The 19,790-nt window shown below is 39.3% G+C and overlaps 2 protein-coding genes across 3 annotated transcripts; both read right to left on the reverse strand.

Annotated features, from left to right (window-relative positions):
• Positions 1–527: 527 nt before the first annotated feature.
• On the reverse strand, positions 528–16,989 carry LOC111078338 (gamma-aminobutyric acid type B receptor subunit 1). 2 transcript variants are annotated; one of them, XM_022372953.2, is made up of 17 exons: positions 16,875–16,989; positions 12,226–12,483; positions 6,812–6,946; positions 6,525–6,695; positions 6,231–6,447; positions 5,958–6,123; positions 5,633–5,876; positions 5,399–5,548; positions 2,908–3,050; positions 2,710–2,833; positions 2,525–2,641; positions 2,229–2,436; positions 1,911–2,167; positions 1,711–1,848; positions 1,437–1,638; positions 1,231–1,300; positions 528–923 (listed from the first exon to the last, which is right to left on the reverse strand). In XM_022372953.2, exons 2-16 carry the CDS (start codon positions 12,478–12,480, stop codon positions 1,260–1,262), a joined length of 2,568 nt encoding a protein of 855 aa, XP_022228645.1. In that variant the 5' UTR covers positions 12,481–12,483; positions 16,875–16,989; the 3' UTR covers positions 528–923; positions 1,231–1,259. The 2 variants fall into 2 exon arrangements, with proteins under 2 accessions (XP_022228645.1, XP_041448375.1); XM_041592441.1 differs by lacking the exon at positions 1,231–1,300.
• On the reverse strand, positions 3,107–5,387 carry LOC111078339. Its single transcript, XM_041592442.1, has one exon. It carries the CDS (start codon positions 5,340–5,342, stop codon positions 3,150–3,152), a length of 2,193 nt encoding a protein of 730 aa, XP_041448376.1. The 5' UTR covers positions 5,343–5,387; the 3' UTR covers positions 3,107–3,149.
• Positions 16,990–19,790: the final 2,801 nt, after the last annotated feature.

A 19,790-nucleotide genomic window follows, 5' to 3' on the forward strand; every position in this document is an offset into this window, starting at 1 on the left:
TTTGCTAGACTCTTCCATTCGATTTGTGCTATTTACGATTCGCTGAAATTTAAACTATTCAAACTTGATCTCGAGTGCGACTATACACAACATACGGACATACTTACACACACATTTGGATCTATACAAAATGTCTAAAGCTAACTTATCTATAAGGAACCAAGCCCCCGCCCCCCTCATTCTCCCAGAGATAGAGAGAGAGAGAGCAATTTCTGGGTTTGGTTCCTGGAGTCTAGGAGTTTGGTTTGTATTGCCGCGACCTGGTTCAGATATAAAGACTTGTAAGATATAACAAAAGTTCAGGAGAAGGCCGCCATGGGAGGGGAAATATTTTGTGTGTGGGCTATGCATTAATAGAGCTCTAGGAGACAGCACTGAGCAAAATAGTTTCAAAACGAAAAACGACAAAACAATAGCAATATTATGTATTAAAAAACACAACAATTTTTGTCTTTTACCATTTTGCATTTAAAAATTTACTAACTTTAACATGATTTGTTTTCGGTTTGCTTTTTGACTTGCTACAGTTTTTGTTTTGTTTTTTTTTTTTTTTTGTTTTTTTTCAACTTTAAAGCCTAACAATTTGCTTAGTTCAGATGCTAGTGTAGAGTGTTTTTGTTTTTGTTTTGGTTTTTCGTTATTTGTAAGTTAAAAGTATTTCGTTTTCCATATTAATGCTAAACACGTTTAAGGTACAATACATATTTCAGTTAATCTACAAAATTGCTGCTACCAATTCTCACTTATTTAGCTCAGCTTAAAGTTGATACAAAGTTTATTAAGTACATATTTTTTTGTATTAAATTTGTCCTTCTCTTTCGTATTTCATCCTTCCTATATGCATTTCATATCGTCTCTTGTATAATTCACCTATCACGCAAAGGAAATTGACAAGTTTTTTCATGTACGATGCTCATGAGTATCTGCAAAAGGGAATTCAAAATCAAATTAGTTTGAATTCAAATTCAAATATCAATAGAAAACATCGAAACATCGATAGAAACACGCTACACATCGAATAGAGCTATAACGATACTTGCAAGTATCGATGCATCACTTGTTGATCGTATTTACCGTATTATTGAAGTGAAGAAAATTGAGGCAAAATTGTGGCAGAAAAAAAGGTGTTTTTGTGTGTGTTTTGAGTGTTTTAAAGAATATATTTGTATAAAATAAAGTGCTTGAGGTGCTGGCAGGTGAGTTTTGCATAGCATAAACAAGCCAAATAACCTTTGTACTCCATTTCTACGGCGTTGCACCTAATCAAGTGTGTCAATACCCACGAAAAGGGCCAAAATTTCTAATTGAGATTGAAAACATTACAATTAAGTATATCAAGCGAATACAACAATTAAGTTCCCACATGCAAATGTCTATGGGGAGTGGGAGCATCCATTGCATACATGCATATGTATGTATGTATGTGGATCACGTACCTTGTGTGATTGCGAGTGTGGCTGCGGGCGTGGGATGTGCGGATGTGGATGCATTGATGAGAGAAGCGGGCTGTGACGTTGTGGCTGCTGCCGCTGCTGCTGCTACTGCAGAGGCGACGCCCGTTGCACCATTCAGTTCTGTGCCCTTGGCGTCGCCCCGCTCCACGAGACGCTGCCGTAGGACCCGTATCTTTTCCTCCTTCTGCGCATTCCAAACCAAAATGATTACAAAATAAGAAAAACAAAACAAAAAATTGATAATTGATTTGCTTACCTGTGTGATTAATCGTTGTAGTTCCTCGTTTTCGGTAACCAGTTTCTGATAGCGTTCTTCATCCTCCTTCGATATGGCCGAATCGGGATTGTATTTCGATTCGGCTTTATCCTTGGGATGTCGTATGACCTCAATGACCTGCAACCAAACATTTGCATTACTCTGAATTGGTTATGGATGGATGGGAGGGAGGGACATACCTTTGGCACAAATATCAGCAGCATGCTTAGGAAACAACAGAATATCACAGCTAGTGCAACAAAGGCAAAGGATGCGTCCTGTTGCGATGCAATGACCATGCCCACCGGCGCTGTTATCAGGCATAGTACGACCACATTATAGATGCTCATGCCCACATACCGTGAATCGTTGATCTGTTTCACTTTAATGGAACGCGTCTCATAGGCCAAAAACAGGCCAAACACCAGAATGAGGCCCTTGAAGCCATAGACAAGGCCTGCAAGTACAAACATTTCTATAGTTTCCCCAAATTATAATCTAGAAATGAATGCACTTACCTAGCCACATGGAATTGCGTTGACTTTCACAATGCTCAAGCTCTGGACGTATTTTAATATCATCAGTTGTAGATACTGGATCTTCGAGTGGGAATGTTTCGAGATAACGCTGCAGCGGATCAAAGATCTGCCATGAGAGTAATATCACTAAATCTATTGATAAGAGGCCCGAAACCATGGTGTATAGCTTCCAAGGTTCCACTTTTTTCTGCCAAAAAACAATATACAATAAAATTTTCAATAAATTTCAAGACATTTGATATTTAATGATTTTTCTATTTTGTGGTTGTTGTTACCTTCGGGTCAGTTTTCGCTTTTGTTGTAAAACGATGCACACGCCAGACTTTGCTGAACATGGCACCATATGCTAATGTAAAACCGGTGGATAATAACCAAGCTCGAGCTTGACAAATCTACAAAGAGTAAGGTGAAAAATATGAATTATAGGAGGACAAATTGTTGCAGCAAAGATATCTGCTACCTTTGGGTATTCCTCGGGGCTAACAAAGCGTCCGTCCATGCCCAATAAGATGACTGATGTGAGACAGATGATGACACCAAATAACATGATGGTATTGCAAACAGGATGTGAGGATTGTATTACTCTGGAAATTAAATAGAAAATTAAATTAAATGTGGCAAGTGGAAATCTCTCCCGTTTATAGTTGGTTAGAGTTACCTTCTATGCTTATTCCATATATTAAAGATGATCAAGGCGAATGCAACAAAGATGCCGCAGCTGGAGATGGTGCACATGCACACAAATAGTGGCAAGGAAACTGTGCGCAGCACATGGGTAACAATTGTGCGATCTTGAGGAACCTAAATTCAGATTATAAATTATATAAAATTTATTACTTAAATATCTATAGGATTTACGTCTAAGAAATTCCATCTACAAGTTGGATTTCTCACGATGAATCACAATGAATCATGATATATGAGTGCTTTCTGCACCCTCTGACGATTCAACTCATGGCCCAGTATCACAAAAAACGAAACCTGACCAAAATCTTCACCATTATGATGAATATTTTGTGCCCAGATCCTGCAATTGATGTCCACCCTTTCGTTTGGCCTCAGATTTCGTAGCTTGAGAGCCACAATACGATTGAGATCCTCTCGGTCCAAGGAGTTCCCTGCAAATTTCTCCTCAATATCCGTGTACTCCGTTCTGACAGCCGGCTCTGGATAGAACTCAATTTGCAGTTTATTCTTGGGTTTGGTGCTGCAAGTAAACCAAATGCGATTCTGTCGTGCCTCTTGGTCTGTAATGTTCCTTAATAGACTCTTTAATATCATTTCAGCGGGTCTCTTGTCGTGTTCCCTGTCCACTTGATCTGGATGTGTATAAGGCACAGTTTTGAAACCAATCAGGCGATTAATTTTAAGGAAAACACATGGCGCTCTGCTCATATAGCCAAACTTTTGATCCGCTGTGCAGGGTCCAAAGCGTTCGCTTTCCCCCGCGTCGCCATATCTCTGGAAAAAGGCTAAACTCCTGGTGTACATATCATTGACTTCTGTGTCGTTTCGTGGATCATATGTTAGACCACGCGCTGCAGTCGTAGCCAGACTTAAATGGGGCTGCACCATCTTTGTGTTGGGTCTGTTTTCGGTAATTCCCTCTGTAACATGATCGAACCAGGCCATGCTAAAGAGCAACACAAACACTATATATCCTACGGCACAGAGAACCGTGTAGACCCAGTGCATTGGCAGCCGCGACAGGTATGTGCCCTGGGAGCCATCACGAAAGAGTCTACTCCAATGATTTGTGCCCGGAAAATGATATTCGCAGCCCTTATAGTAGGATCGACTGCCAGTTTCTATCTCATATATTCCATACTCCGCCTGTTCCGTTGCAAACAGTTCGTTAATGCGATTCATATCTATTTTGAAGGGTTTTATCGGATCGATGGGTGTACCGTCATCGATCGGATCGCATGGATTTACAGTGTTAATCCCAATGTCCCGCAGGAGACCGTAATAGTGGTAGTGCATCTGAGATATGGATGATTCTCTTTTAATTTCCCCTGAACTATCCCCTATGCTTTCGTCTATTATTTCCGTAATCTTCGCCGTTTCTTCCTCGGCTTCGTATACGATAATTTCATCGAAATTCTCCGGCTCCCATCTTTGAGCCACTCGAGAGATTCGAGTATTTGTGGCTTTATGTTTTACCAGAGGACCATCATCATCATCATCATCAGCATCAGCATCAATAGAAACTTCACTTTCTTGATTTTCTTCGAAGAACTGGCGTGTGCCGGTGGCCTGTGGACCCCGTATCTCATCTAAAGTTCTGACTTTGCCCCGATTTCTCAACTGAGATTCCTCTAGATCTCTCTGGGCATACAATTTTCGTATATCTTCTGATGTTAGGTACTGATTGCCCGCCGTGCTAGGTGTCGATCGTCCTTTGACTCTTCGCGACCCACCACCAATAGATGGTTCATATCTGCCACTGTCAAACGATGGTCTCCTAACACTTCGGATATCTTCTAGTCTTTCGCTTTGGTGGTCCGTCACCGTTTCAGCGCACTGGAGATAGTCCCTTGCGGAATGAGGTGAACCATCATCTGAATCTGCCTTTGGTTGAGAGGTCTGGATACTGGCGTTGATCTGAGCACCATCCAGACTTTCATATTCCTCCCTGTGCGGCTCTCCATCCGTCTCAATTGGCTCAAGATTTTCACGCTTTTCCTCTGCAGTTTCTGCATCTGTGCTACTCTCTGTAGGTCTTTGATCCACGGAGTCCCGACCTCTTAGAAAGCTTGTTTCAGTTTCGATCTTCACATTTTGTTGGCTTTCTTCAGGAACTGCCCTTTCTGGTTGGGTTTTCTCATCTTCTGGTTCAGAGATCCTTGGCAATGCCTCGCCTTCTTTATTTTCGGTAGCTGCTGCAACCTCAGTTGTTTTTGATTCCAACTTTTGATCAACTGCAGATGTTTGTTGAAATTCCAAAGGTTTTTCTGTACCAGAACCTTTCTTAGACTTTGATTCTGGTTTTGGACTAACTGCAGGGGCTGGCGCTTTGCCAGAACTAACTTTTTTGGTATCCTTTGAGGCATCATTTGGTTTTTTTTCCTCGTTCTTATCTTTGTCAGACATTTTGCTTATTGATTTTGCTGAACTTTTGTGCTTTTGAATTATAGTTCAATGCTCACCTTGCCACCAATCCATTGCTCGGTATTCAACCAGGTAAGGTTATCCAGTTGGGTGTCGTAATATCCCAACTTCTCGTACTTGCCCTTCACCATCTGTTCAATTTGTGTGAGGGCAATACGATCGCCCTGCGAGCTGAATGCCACAACGCCCTAAAGAAACAAAAAAAAAAAAAACAATGACAATCCTTTGTAGAACATTTTATGGATATGAATGAAATGTTGTGGAATATTTACCGATACACCCAGAAATTGTGTTGAATTCATGGCCGCATAGATCTCATCGGCGATTTCCTTGTCCGTATAGGTGAAATCTTTCAGTGATTTGTGGCCCATCGTTAGACGTTCCATTGTTTTATTAAAAGCTAATGCCACACTCCAGACAGCATCATAGGCTAGGGGTGCCTCCTGATAGCCCTCCGGATAGCGACCATGACTTATGTCGTAGTTATCCTCAATTAAAGCCTGATTCAGTCGATGTCTAACGACCGAACACACATGTACATATATTTTAGTTGAAAATTGTCTGCATTTTATTTAATGTAAAGCTTTGAAAGCTTACCGAAATTCCTCTGCAGTCATACCGGATATTGTTGTCTGATTGTTCTGATTCCACATGAGAGCCTCTGTCGTTAGATGTCCTTCGGCAGCTATACGCATTTGCTCAACGGTACAGGTGATGCCCTCAGATGCTAGATTTACCTCATACCAATTATCTTCATACCAGCCTAAAAAAAAGTAAAAAAGAAATTTTTGCATAAATTTCCCATAAGTGAACGGACACGTGTCACAAGAACAGAGACCATGGAGAGGAGTTAGGAGTTCCCTAACTTACCTATGAAGAACCATACATGTGCCCGCCCATAGAGCTGCTGTTTGTACATTTCACAGAGCACTCGACGGGCGGCGACCACATAGAAGAGTCCCACAATGATGCGTGCATCCTGGCGTCGTAAATTACGTACGGCGTCTGTTGGATCGGATAGAAATGATTGTCTAGTTACGATTTCAACGCCAGCTTCCATGCATCGATTCTCAAGATCTTCGACGGTCTGCAATTATTACGAACAAAATTTTCCTCTCATTAATATCATGTGATGTTTTATTGCGACTGTACCCAGCGACATACCGATATAAATACTTCTTCGGCCTGTTGTAGGATGGCGACGCGAGACCAACCGAATTTCTTCATCAATTTGATGCGCGTTGGATTGTGCACGGTGGCCGATGGATGGGTGCGGAAAAGCGTTGGGAAACGCTTACGATCGGACAGGGCAGGACTCGAGGCTCCATAGCATAGCTGTTGTGGAGAGAGAGAAGAGAGAGAGCGAGAGAGTGATACGGGCATCATTATGGAATTTCGACTATGGAATTGTATTTTAGATTGCATTATGCAATTTGGCAGCACACACTCACCACAATGAGATTCCACATTTTGGCAGCCTCTGCCACAGTGGTGCACACAGTGCTGCATCCCGCCAGTAGCATGAGTTTTTGCGGTTTATTATACAGCAGATTGTACATCACACTGGCGCCCAGTCCCGGCTCGCACTGTCAATGGCAATAGCAACGAAAAGTGAATTAGCTTTCTAACCTCATTCGATGGCTTGCCAACAGAACAAATATATACATTGTATATATACATATACATACATATTTTCTGCGGCTAAATATTCTGTTGTTAAATATATAAATATTTTCTGAATTGTTCGCTTATATATACGAGTATGTATATTCGTATATGTCTGGTATTATTGATTATTATTTGCAGTGTAGTGGGCTCTTAAGAAGCTATTGAAATCCACATAAAACGATTCTTATTCTGTGAAAATTCAGCTCTTGTGTGATTTATTTGTGTCTGTCATTGGAGGGGAAATGCAGAATAATTAAAATGATTAATTTGCTGTGAGATTTACGAGTACTCGGATGATTGAGTAAAACGTTAATTCGTGTCGATTAATATTCAAGATTTATGACGGGAAATGGTTAAATTCGAATTAAATGAAATTAACTTGCATTAAAATATGAATTAATGTCAAAATTAATTTAAATTGACTTAAATATTCATAGACCCCACAAAAGTTGCTCTGATTTTTCGTTTTGTGAAGCATTATATTTATTTTTTTTACTCAACTAACAAAAAACTATGCTTAACTGCTTTCAATTACCAGCTTTTCAACATTAAAAATATAAATTAAATATCTGGTGAAAAAAAAGCACTTATAATGCTGCCAATTTATTTTTCACAAAGCTCATTTCTATATTTATTTCATAACTGAAATTAAATAGGCTTAGTAAAATGTGTTTATTGAAATCTTTGATTTACTTTTTCACTCCACACCTAAGAGCTAAATTAATATGTTAACGTTTTAGCACCGTTTAAAATAAAAATCGCCTGACTCCTGGCCATAAATTACTAAATTTACATTATTTCTGCGTTTATAATTAATTATTCCTATGAATTATGTAATATCGAATTTTAGATATAGGTTTGTTAGGTCATAAATGGGTGTGTAAATGGATACATGTTTGGGATTTGGCAATTTAGTGGAGTGTTAATTTAATTTTCTTGAATTTAAAATAATAAATCACAAGTGCCCATAATGATTAGTGAATTAGGACACTTTAACAACCACCAATCAGTTTCTATATTACTGAAATATATAGTTATAAATTGATGTGCGTTACGCATCCTAAAAGTTCAAAAGCCAGGTGTTCAAAGAGCCAAACGACAGCTGGGCCTTAACTTGTTTTGTTTGATTCTTGCCAGGCTAATCACTACATGTTTCTGCTATAAAGTAGATAGTGTACTGTGTAGATACATATCTGTACTCTTTTTAGCTGGCGAAATATCTTTCAGCATGTTTCTAATACATTGAATCATGCCTGGAAATATCATTTAACCAATCTAGACTCTGATTTAAATTCGCGCTTTCAATGCTAATTTATGCCTTCATTTGGAATCACTTTTTTGTTGTACATTTTTGTTTTAAATACATTTTTTTATATATTCCCCAGACATGAAAATTATCAATTAAACAAAACTCGTTCATGGCCAATAAATAATTCATTAAGGTTTCTCTCTGTCTCTGTCTCTGCCATCCTCTTTCTCTCCTTTTTTTTTTGTCCGCCGCATATGAAGAAGGCATGCAGGAAATGTGATATATTCACGCTGACCATATGAATGATTCATTCATTCAGTTATTCATTTTCTCCATTCATTCATTTACATGGCAAACTCGTTTTGTTTCTTTTTTTTTTATTCTTTTTTTTTTTGCAGTTTGTTGTTTCCTCTTCAAGTTCCAGCTCCGTCCAGTGTTGCCACAACCCACCCACTCTTCCTGTGCGCTACGCTGACGACAATTTTCATATTTCTTACGGGCTTTGCGTGTAAACAACCTCTATAATTGTTTTTTTTTTTTTTCTTTTGCTTTGCTCCTTTGGCTCCGTTTTCGTGTCCAGTCGCTGTTTATGCAGAAGCATTATCCTGTACACACTGGTACGTACTGCTGCTCCCTCCACCATCAACTTTGTAGATCCCTGGGTATATTTATGTATATGTGTGCCAGGTCCCGAGGCATGCCGCATTATGACCCAGCCAGCGCCAGCGCCAGTGCCATGGCGAGGGCGAGCGCTCTTGTTTAATAGTTTCTCTCCTGTGGGTAATACTCATAGTCTTACCCTAACAGCGGGTATTATCAGTTCTTTGTTGAGAAGCTTGCAAGGCAGAGAGGGAAGCATATTTTGGAGCATATTTTGGTTAGATAGCCAAACCCACTCGAGAAATCGGTCTAACATTTTTTCACAGACCCATAGTAATGCTGCATTTAAAAACCGCTGAGATCCGCTTCTTAAAGCATAAAAATGCAAAGGGAATTGTCTATAAAAAAGCTGTAGTTGGGATATCTATTGATAAAGTTTTAGGGAGCCATCTCTCAGCCAATACTTAGTAAGAAAAATCGATTTAAATTGAGGAAAATAAAAAAATAAAACTCACAATAAGCAGTAAAAATAAACCATTTTTTATTACCGCCATGAATCGTAGGTGTGTTAAGCTTTAAAAGGAATTGAATCGTTGTTGTTTTCCTGCAAACTATAAGGGTATTCCAAGCTTCGTTGTTACCCCTGAATGCCCCTGTGCACGCTTCTTTGGGACATTTCACACATCAAAGTAGGTCAAGCAAAAGGCAAAAGCTGAAGCTGAAGCTGACTCTGGGGCTGAGGCTGAGAGATTGGAAGGAGAAGGCAGGCAGTAAAGGCAACGGCAAAGGCAAACATTGCGTGCGACCTTTGCCGCTTGTCGCCGTGCCATGTGATGTGGCAGGGAGATGGCAACTAATTATGCAGCATTTAACGGAAGCTGTTTGCCAAAGCCACAAACATAACGCAACGCAACGCAATGGAACGCAAAGGAGGCAGGCTCAAACCCAGCGAACCGATAACCAGACCGCCTGAAACTGAACAGAATTTACTCCCACTACTCCCCCATTTCTATAGCCATACAATATCTACTGCCGCTATCCAGTCCAGTACCACTACTAGCCACGAGTGTGTGGAGGTATTATATGGACTGTTTGTCCGTCTATCCGTCTGTCTGTGTCCCTCCTGTCAGCCTTGAATAAAAATAACTCAAATGATGAGCTGAAAGCTAAGAGAGAGCGAGCGAGCGAGTGAGCGAGTGAGAGCTCTCGCGAGCGCGGCAAAGTGACCTCATTCAAAACTCAAAACAAGTAGTTAAGCTTTTCGCTCACTTAAAACTAATGAGGTTCGCGCTTATAAATAGACATCACCCATGCCTCACGAATGCCCCCCCACCCCCCCCACTACTTCCATGCAAGATACCGCATGCCACAGGACCAGCAGACCAGACCAGAACAGACCAGACCAGGGCCAAAACCAAAGTAGTAGTCAAAACCGCAACAACTGTACCGCAAGCAGACCCTTAAAATGGCGAAAAACAAAAGCGAAAATATTAAAATAAATAAAAATAGTTGTATAAATGGGTGAATGTGGGTGGGTGGATGTGGGGATGGGGCGTGGGGCGTGGGGTGCTGTACATTGATAGGGGTACTTTATTCAGGGACCAAAGTTACATTCGAGAAAGGGTCCCTGGGACACTCTCCTGCTGGCCATTAATTATGATATACGACATATTATATGGCGAGTCGGCAGATGGAGGTGGGCCTTCGGCGGCATTTGTCTGATAGTAAACGTTGGGCTCTGGCTCTGACTCTGGCTCTGACTCTGGCATTTTGTTTCATTTGTGTGCCCCAAAAGTGTTCTTTGTTCAAATTTCGCTTTGAATTTCAATGCGGAAAATTGAAACTTTAGTTACAGTTTTGGGTTTTACATTTTGTGCCATTGAATACTTTTCGAGGGCTTTGCAAGAGATTTACTTTGCATTTGGAAATTGAATATTGGCTGGAAAATTAATTCATCTAATTGGATGTGCTCAAAAGATTTTAATTTTAATGAATTTATAAAAAAAAAAATGATATTAGGCAAATAGGTTTCACTTACTTCTTTTCAAAATGTTTTGAAAATATTAGAATTAAAAAAAAAAAATAGTAATAATAATAATATTATTTAATTAATTAAAATTAATATGTTAATAATATTAATAATACTAACTAATTAATTAATTAAAATTAATATATTAATAATATTAATATTATCTTCTTCAACAGATAGAAAAAAAAGGGCAAGCAACTAAAGGACATTTACCAATTTGTAATAAATATGAAAAGCGATAGAAAACTTTATACATAATGCAACTTATAGTAAGTACCTTAATTTAATCTTATTTATTCCCATTTATGTTCCTATATTTTATTGCTATATTTATTCCTGTTTATTAATTTCTTTGCATAAATATTTAAATCAGATGTTGAAGTCTTAAACTTCAAATTATGAAGAAAAGGCTAAGAAGTTACACCAACTGTCAGCTTTAATCATTAAATATATAGGCGTTGTTTCCAATCACCTAGTTCTAGCATCCAAGCAGTAAAGTTTTTTAAAGCAGAGAAAACTCTTTCGGAATTGCTTTCCAATTAAAAAACGAATCTTAAAGCCACCCAAATACTGTTAGAAACAGCCCAAAATTATTTTCTTTAGTATCTTTAGCTGCAATTGTTCATTGTAATCAATAATTGAACCCGTAGTTGTTATAGCTATACATAATTACGATAATGCCAGCCATATGCTCGCCTAAATACCTTTTCTTCGAGTATAAATGACGCACACATAAAACGCCGATTTATCCTAACTCTGCGCTGATGAATGTAATTGCCTGCGTAATGGTCAACGCTCAGCTCTAAAGCCCTGACCGGTCCGGGTCCGAGTCCGGCCCGGTCGCTCAACCAAAACTCAATTACAATTTATGTACGGTCGTTAATCTCAAGAAGGGAGAGTTGTTGCAAAAAGATTGCTGCTGCTGCTGCAGGATGGCTGGATGGCGCAGAAATTGCGGTGAATTCAATTTTTGGAACACTCTGGCGTATAAATACCCTTTAAATGGGTGGGAACTACTATGACAGAAATCATAATAAAACTAGAAGGAGGCAGGAGGACAGCCCGGATCAAAGTCTCCAGAGAAATATGCTAATGAATGCCAGCGACCCCTTTCCACCATTTGGGGGGCGGCACACTTCAGTCATCAAGTGGAAAAGTGAAACAGAAAAAACAAAAAAACAGAAACAAAATAAGTGGCACCCAGGGGGGAATGGTCTGGCATATCATATGCCAAAGAGAATATACTATGCAGTAGGATGTGCGAGTATGTACGTGTGTATGTATAGCTAGACAGCTTATCGTCTATTTTGAGTACTCACCTCACTGTCATTGCTGTGGAGGATGAGCCTGAAGCCGGGTAGAAGATTTGGCTGCTTGTTGACATCCTCCAGTGCCATTTTTGCGGCCGGCATGCATGCCTGTCCGCCCTGCCATCCTCCTTTGCCTTCTATTGGGAATATGCCACCTATATGCAGCTCATCGGGCCTACCCGCCTCGCCTCCCTTCAGGTGCGGCGAGGTGGCGATCAAACAAAGCAAAAATATCCAAAACGTAACAGCACCATCACTTGTCATATCCTGCAAATGGAAACAGAGCGAAAACCGAGCATGAGAATAACAAATAGAAACGCTTGAAATGTGATTACCGAATTGGCAAAGCGAGAACACAAATCGGGCAATACAAATACAAATAGAAAAATAGAAATATAAGAAGGACAACACCCCACCCCACCCCAGCCCGGCCCAGCCTAGCCCACGGCTAAGAGGATAGGACCAAGCCCCAAAAAGCGATGAAAAGCAAAACGAGAGGCCAAATAAAACCAGAAACAGAAAACCAGAAAACCAGAACCCCAAAGACAAAACCAAAGCGAAGCGTCAAGCTTCGTTTTATGTGCCAAAGCAATTTTTATGACTAGATGGGCAAACGTAAGCAATTTATACACTTTTGGTGTGTGCTGTGCTTTGCTGTGTTGGGTGTCCTTCAGATATTTGGGGTATAACCGGTATGGGATGGCATACGATTTACAGCCAGATGTGGGCTCAAGATAATATGTTAATTTGCGCACAGATTGGACTGGACTTGCGGACTGAACTCCAAAGATACATATCATATGTATTTATGGGAAATTGTTTAATTTTAGAAATTGATTTAGACTGGAGTGGTGGATTTCTGGTGCTTTATCTTTTGTTTAAGTTTGCAGAAAACCGTGTATAAATCTGAAGTATGTGGATAGATAGATATGCAAGTATTTATTGTAAGGAATACACGTACATATGTATAATGAATTTAAAAATAACCTTTGATACCCTTTCAACGATGGGGAAGCCCTTTCAATCTACTCTTTTGAGCAATCAACATCTTAACATTGATTTAGATGATTTATTTCGAAAAAGTTTTAGTATTCATATATCATCGATAAAATCTATTTGGAATTCTTCAGACTAACATTTCTATTAAATCCATATTAAAATGCCCTAAAATATTTATGGGAAAATTGGAATAGGAGTTAAACTTATTTAAATCATATATTATTATCATTTATCATTTAAAGCAATATATTTTAAAAAAGACTCCCACTGTGGGAGAGAGACAACCTGCACATCCATATCTTAATTCCTGCCTCATTCAGCAGCTTTATATCAAAGCAGCTTATAGTTTCATGAAATATCATTTGCCATATTCTAATTCACTTTTAAGTGAATTGTTTTTTCTTCATCAGAATGTTTTACTTTTTGTTTCATTTTATTTCTAAGCATACTTTTTGGGGAAACGGTTTTTGGTTGTTTTGCTTTAAGCTGGATTAAGCTTGAGTGCTAAGAATCTTTGATTTGTGCGTTGCACTCGCATTCATTTGAGATGTAGGGAAACCAAACCCCACCATTTTTCTTTTCAAATTTTTTTCTTTTCAATGGAGTTTCTAAGAAATCACCAGCAAGAGAAATGGCTTTGTTCTTTCGAATTCTTGTGAAAGGATTGCATCTTGGATTTCTTTAGCTACAGGTTTTGTTTTCTAACTTGTTTTTGCCAACTTCTTGCAACTGGGGAGGAGAAAAGTCTTTATATTTCTTTGGAAAATGTGATAAAGCATTTGCAGCATTCTTTTATTAAATATTTCTTGGGAAAATGGTGATTTCCTTATATATATCGATTCAACATAATTTGTTAGCTTTGATTTTGGATGTGAAGACGATATGGAAATTTCCTGGAACTTTGGATTTGATATATTATTTTAAAATGTATTTAAGGACTTTGCCTTAATATTTCTACGGAAAAATGTAAATGAATTTCTGGAAATTCTATACTAAAAACATCCATTGAAATTTGAATGCTTTTGGAACACTTTTTAGGTAACTTTGGCTTCTGCCTTCGTTTTGTTATCTTAGGTCAGTATTTGATTATTGTCAAACTTAATTGAAAAATTCGAATGCCAAAATCTACCCAATGTTGCACGTAATCCAATAATCCAACAAAGCGACTAATTCAATTTCTATCAATACCACTACCGGATTCGGATTCGGATTTGGAAATCCTCTCACATTTAAATTCAGTTTAGTTTTAATTAGCAAAATCTCATTAGGAATTAAAGTGGCTGCTGCCAAAGCGCAGCAGAGTCCACACCCAAAAATCCCCCAAGGCTAATCCTCTGTGCTTATGTATGTGGAATAGTTTATTCGGTGGATAATCCGCAAATGGAAGCCAAATCAAATCTGTAAAATTCAATTGTGTGCTGACCAAATTGAACTTGGATTTAATAGTAATTGTCCCTCTGTCTTTTTGTTCTTGTTGTATCTTTCTCTTTGTTTTTTGTATCTTTCCCTAGGTTGCTTTTTTATTTCTGTGGTTTTTATTTGTCCCTTTCTCACTGTCTCTGTGCATTTGTAGGTATCTGTGTCTTTTTTGGTGTGTGTTTGTGCGGCTTCCATTTGAGTTTTGATTTGAAAGCTTTTAAGCTTTGTTTCAATTGACATTTGTCGAAACATATAAATAAATAAGCAGTTTCTATCTATTTATTTTTGGTTGTTCTTTTCTCGGTTCGTTCTCGTTCTCTTTTTGTTTCGAGCATTTTCTGGGCAAGGGCATTTTGCGCTTCGGCGCCTGAGTTTTATGGGTTTTACTTTGTTTTTAGAATATCCCCCCAGTACTACTGTTTGCTTCCCCTTCTCTTCTTCCACCACTTCCGATTGCTCTTCTCTGCCCCTTTCCAATATCCCTACTTCCCTGGGGCTGATGGCTTTTTTTTTTGCTGCCTTTGGCAGTATTTCTAAACTCCCGCAAAAAACGAACTTACTTTTTTCCTCCTATAAAAAAAATGATATTATATTTTTGATGGTGGAAATCGCCTCTTAAGACTTGTATATGTGCGTTGTGCATGTGTGTGTGTGTGTGAAAGGTGGAGTACACGCATACTTTCATGCACGCACTCATTCACACAGATATACACAAGGGTACGTTTGCATATGATTGGCGGCGGTTATTGAATGAATGCCCTCGAAAGTAGGCAACATAATTTCGCACAAACAGGCACACACGCGCACGAACAGGCGAACAGACACACAGAGGCGCAGACAGGAACAGACACGCATAAGCATCCCACCCATCCCCCCATTCCAACACTCGAAAATTGTTTGCCAGTTAATCGCACTGAACCGTTAATCATGCGGCGAGTGGTTGGGGTGGGGGGGAGTGGTTACGGTTGAGTTTTTGGGGTGTGGTTGGAGATTTTGCGAGTTGACACCTTTTGAAGGTGAGTTAAAAGGAGGGATGCCATGGTGATGACGGGGGGAGGACTAACAAGGGGGACTAACTTCCTAGTGACCTAGTTTATCCACACACACACACACACACACACACTGAAAAACACGCGTGACACAAACACACACACACACACATCTGTACGTATTAATTACACCGAGACTTTGGCAAAAAAAAAAGAAAAAGGAAAATGCGACAAATGCTTTCCACTTCACTTCAGTGGCTCTTCACCTGCTCTCGCTCTTTCAATTCCACTCGTACGAGTACGAGAACTCCCCCCTCCACTGCCGCTCCCTGCATCGACTGCTGCTCTTCTGTAATCCCCATCTTCCTGCATTCACACCTGTGCTCAAACTCTCGCCTGCATCTACCCTGTTCTCGCTCCCTTTCTTTCTCTCTCTCTCTCTCTCTCTCTCTGTCTCTCCCTCCTGCACTCGCACTTACTTCTGTCTTCTTACACGATGAGAAAAAGATTGCTAGTTGATTTTAGATGAGTGTTCGATTTACAAAATTTCAATGAATAATTGTAAATGGAAATTGGAGGTTCTACAATTTTTAAATACATATTTTTCTTATGGAATATGTGTTAATCCCTCTCCATATATATAATCTCTTTATTCAAGTGCCATTCGCTAAGAAAACATATGATAAATGTTGCCAGAAGTTTCCTAGCTATGAATCCAATAAATATAACTGAATAAAAAGCCGCTGTAATACATTTATAAGTAATCCAAAAAAATCTATAAAATTCAATCGATATGAAAAGGGATATATGGACATTGATGGATCTAAAAATATCTAAATCCATACCAAAATTTGGCCAATGTTCAGCATTAATTGTTGCCTCATATTCGAAATAAATCAAAGCTATAAGAAATCATAAAATTATATATTTTTTAACAATTTCTTGGAGCTAAAAATACCTATTAATTATACTTGTCTGTTAAACGTGTTCTTGGCTCATTGATGTTGTGTGAATATTATTAAAACCTTCCACAAAATAGTATAAAATATTTTAAACATAAATCAACTTTAAAATCGTGAATTTCTGGCTAATTTTGAGCTTTTTTTTTGTTGCGGTGTACTTTGCCTGTAAGGCAAACTTTGTCTCCGTTTTACACATACACATACACACTCGCACTCACACCTCATCCCTCACCCCTTGCCGCATTCCCACATCCCGTTTTCTCCTTCTCTTCATTTACACTTCACTTACTTTGCGTATTGCCGTTTAAAAATGTGATGCGATTTTGGGTTGCTGCTTCTGTTGTTGTTTTTGTTGTTTGCTATTGTTGCTGTTGCTTCTTTTGTTGTTTGCGTTTGCTGCTGCTGTTGCTGTAGCTTCTTCTTCTTCGTCTTTCTCTTCGTTTTTGTCCTTGTCTTTGTCTGCTGCTGCTTTGGCTGCCTGGGCCGGTGCCTCAATTGTTTCATAAGACGCAATCTCTCTTTCTTACTCTGATTGGAGACGCAATGGGTGTATTCAATTTGTGTGTGGGTGTGTGTGTGTGTATTAAAGCTATTGTTGTTGTAGTTGTTGCACGTTGTTGCTGCTGCTGCTGTTGTTGCTGTTGCTGTTGTTGCTCCTGGCTTGGCGGTTGTGTTGTTCAAACATAATTTGATGACTGCGCATTACAATCGATAATCCCATGCACAAATGCAGCCCAGCGCATCGGCATTGGCTTAAATCCATTTTAATGAAACCAATTCCGTAATCCCCAAATGATGAGTATTCCTCCTTGTTCTCACTCACTCACTCACTCTCGTTTGTCTCTTCTTATCTCTGGTTGTTGCACTTTCACAATACGCAAAAAAAAAAACAAAAAAAAACAAAAAAAGAATGTAAAAAGTAAAAAGAAAAAAAGGTAAAGAAGAGCACAGGGACACACTCGGGAGGGGCGTGAGCTTTTTTCCTTTTTTTTTTTTTTTTGTTTGTCAAGCTTAATTATTATCAACTTTTTTGGTTTGAATCCTGATTACAGCGATATATATCCTTGGATTCCTCCTTTATTTTGCACTATAATATTTCTCGGGTATTCCAATTATTTTTCTTATCAATTTATTACGCGTTTTTCCTTCGTTTTCGTTTTCGAACCGAACTGAATTATTAATTTATTGGACTTACAGGGAGACACACACAATTTCACACGTCTCTCAATTCCCGCAAATGCCGCGCACGCCTTCAAACTCAATTAAATATATTTTTTATATTTTCCTGCGTTTTTGTTTTTTTTTATATCCTCTGTGTGTGGGTGTGAGTGCTGCGGGTGTGTTTTTTTTGCATTGAAATTTTTTTGTCTATTTTTTGTAGAAACTTTTTCGCATTGTATTTGGGGGATGAGACGCGAATATCTTCTCCAGTTGTGTTCGTTGTGTTCCACATGTATCCGACGACTGGAACTCCATGACTGACATTTACGGTTTCGGCACGCCAGGACGAAAGCTTTCCAGAGTCCTGTGTACCGTGCGGCGCTAGAGCTTTTGCCTTGGCCGAAAGCTTGCGCCCCCACAACCATCGCCATGTATTCCAGTTGCCAGCCAAGTCGTTTTCCGTTGAAGTTTCGCTTTTAGCTTAGGTTGAAAGTCGCGAAACTCTTCGGGCAATTATTGTTATTAGAGAGAGACAGACAACGGACAGGAAGAGCGGGGAGGGTGAGAGAGAGTGAGAGAGGGGTAGGGAGTAAAAGCCAGGGGGGTGGAGGTAGTTAGGTTGGAGGTTTTAAGGACACCGGTTTTATAGAGTTGTCAAATGGCCTTAGGAATGGCCAGTCAAAACATCAAAATTCACTCGCAATTGGCCAAGGGCACACAACCAGTACACACACACACACACACACACACGCACACCACATTGTTGTTGTTGTTGTTACTGTTATTTTAGTGGGGAGTTGCGGGGTTTTGTTTTGAAAGCGAAAGGCCATTATGGCCTGTCCTGGCCTGGCCTGGCCTGGCCTGTGTCGGGTACGGAATCGGAGGGCCTTGCCTGGCATTGCATGCCACATTCAAAGCCAAAGTTTAGTTCAGTTTTTTTTTTTGTTTTTTGGGGTCGTAACATGCAAACACGCACAGGCAGTACGTACCCCGCCAAGGTAAGGTCCTTGTCATTTAACTCACTTGTCGAGTTGACCTTTTGTTGGCTTGTCGTGTGCCACAAACACACAGGAAATGCAACAAAAACAATAACAACAATAACAATAACAACAACAACATTTAATGCCCAAATGCCACGCCTTGAGCTTGAGCCATAGCAACTTGTAGTTTTGTTACCTTTTACCCCCACACGTATTTTCCGCCCTTCGCGAGGCTTCATGTGCATGTTTGATGAGGCTTATCAAGGCTCACTCTCTCTCTCTCTCCCCTTTCCTTCCTCGCTCACTCACACTCTCCCGCTCGCTCTGGGATTAGACAATAATTTTCGAATCGATATCCAGCGATATCCGGCACAGCCAATTAGGTCTCAACTTAATTGCCCATGAATAAATCATTGCACAATTGTGTCGTCGTTGTCGTTGTCGTCGTCGTCCAGACCTCAAAACTCTCAAGTCGAAGGATTCTGTGGTGGGCAGAGTTAAAACCTTTTATTTGCATTGGCCACAAAGTCCAGTTTTAGGACTAAAACATCACACTCCACACACCACACACCACATGGTGTGGCATGACCATCAAGGGAAATCAATTACTCAAATATTTACTCATGAATACATAATACAAATAATAAATTCACTTGTTTTGAAGTTTGCCCCGGAAGTTAATTGGCAACACACACACAAAATTTAGTTTACGAAAAGTTGATCAAAGCAAATAGGTCTACGCAACAGAAACAATCAATTAGAACATATATTATGAGAATAATAAACTAAATAATGTTCAATAAACGAAAATTAAATGAATTTTACTATCCAAAAATGCACAGTGAAAATACAAAAACATACGAAAAATAGTCCTCAAAGATACGAAAAAATGCTCCGAAAATATGCAGAAAATGATTTTGAAATGCAAAATAAATTCGATTTCTGGATATATAAAAATATATTCCCTTAAACTAAACACACAGAAAATTCCTTAAAAGGTACAAGCATTTTGTATAGAATAAAAATGCCATGCTACACACACAAAAACTGCACTGAATTGCACA

This window comes from Drosophila obscura, unplaced genomic scaffold (genome assembly GCF_018151105.1).
Source record: "Drosophila obscura isolate BZ-5 IFL unplaced genomic scaffold, ASM1815110v1 contig_179, whole genome shotgun sequence".
In the NCBI taxonomy this organism is placed as follows: Eukaryota; Metazoa; Arthropoda; class Insecta; order Diptera; family Drosophilidae; genus Drosophila; species Drosophila obscura.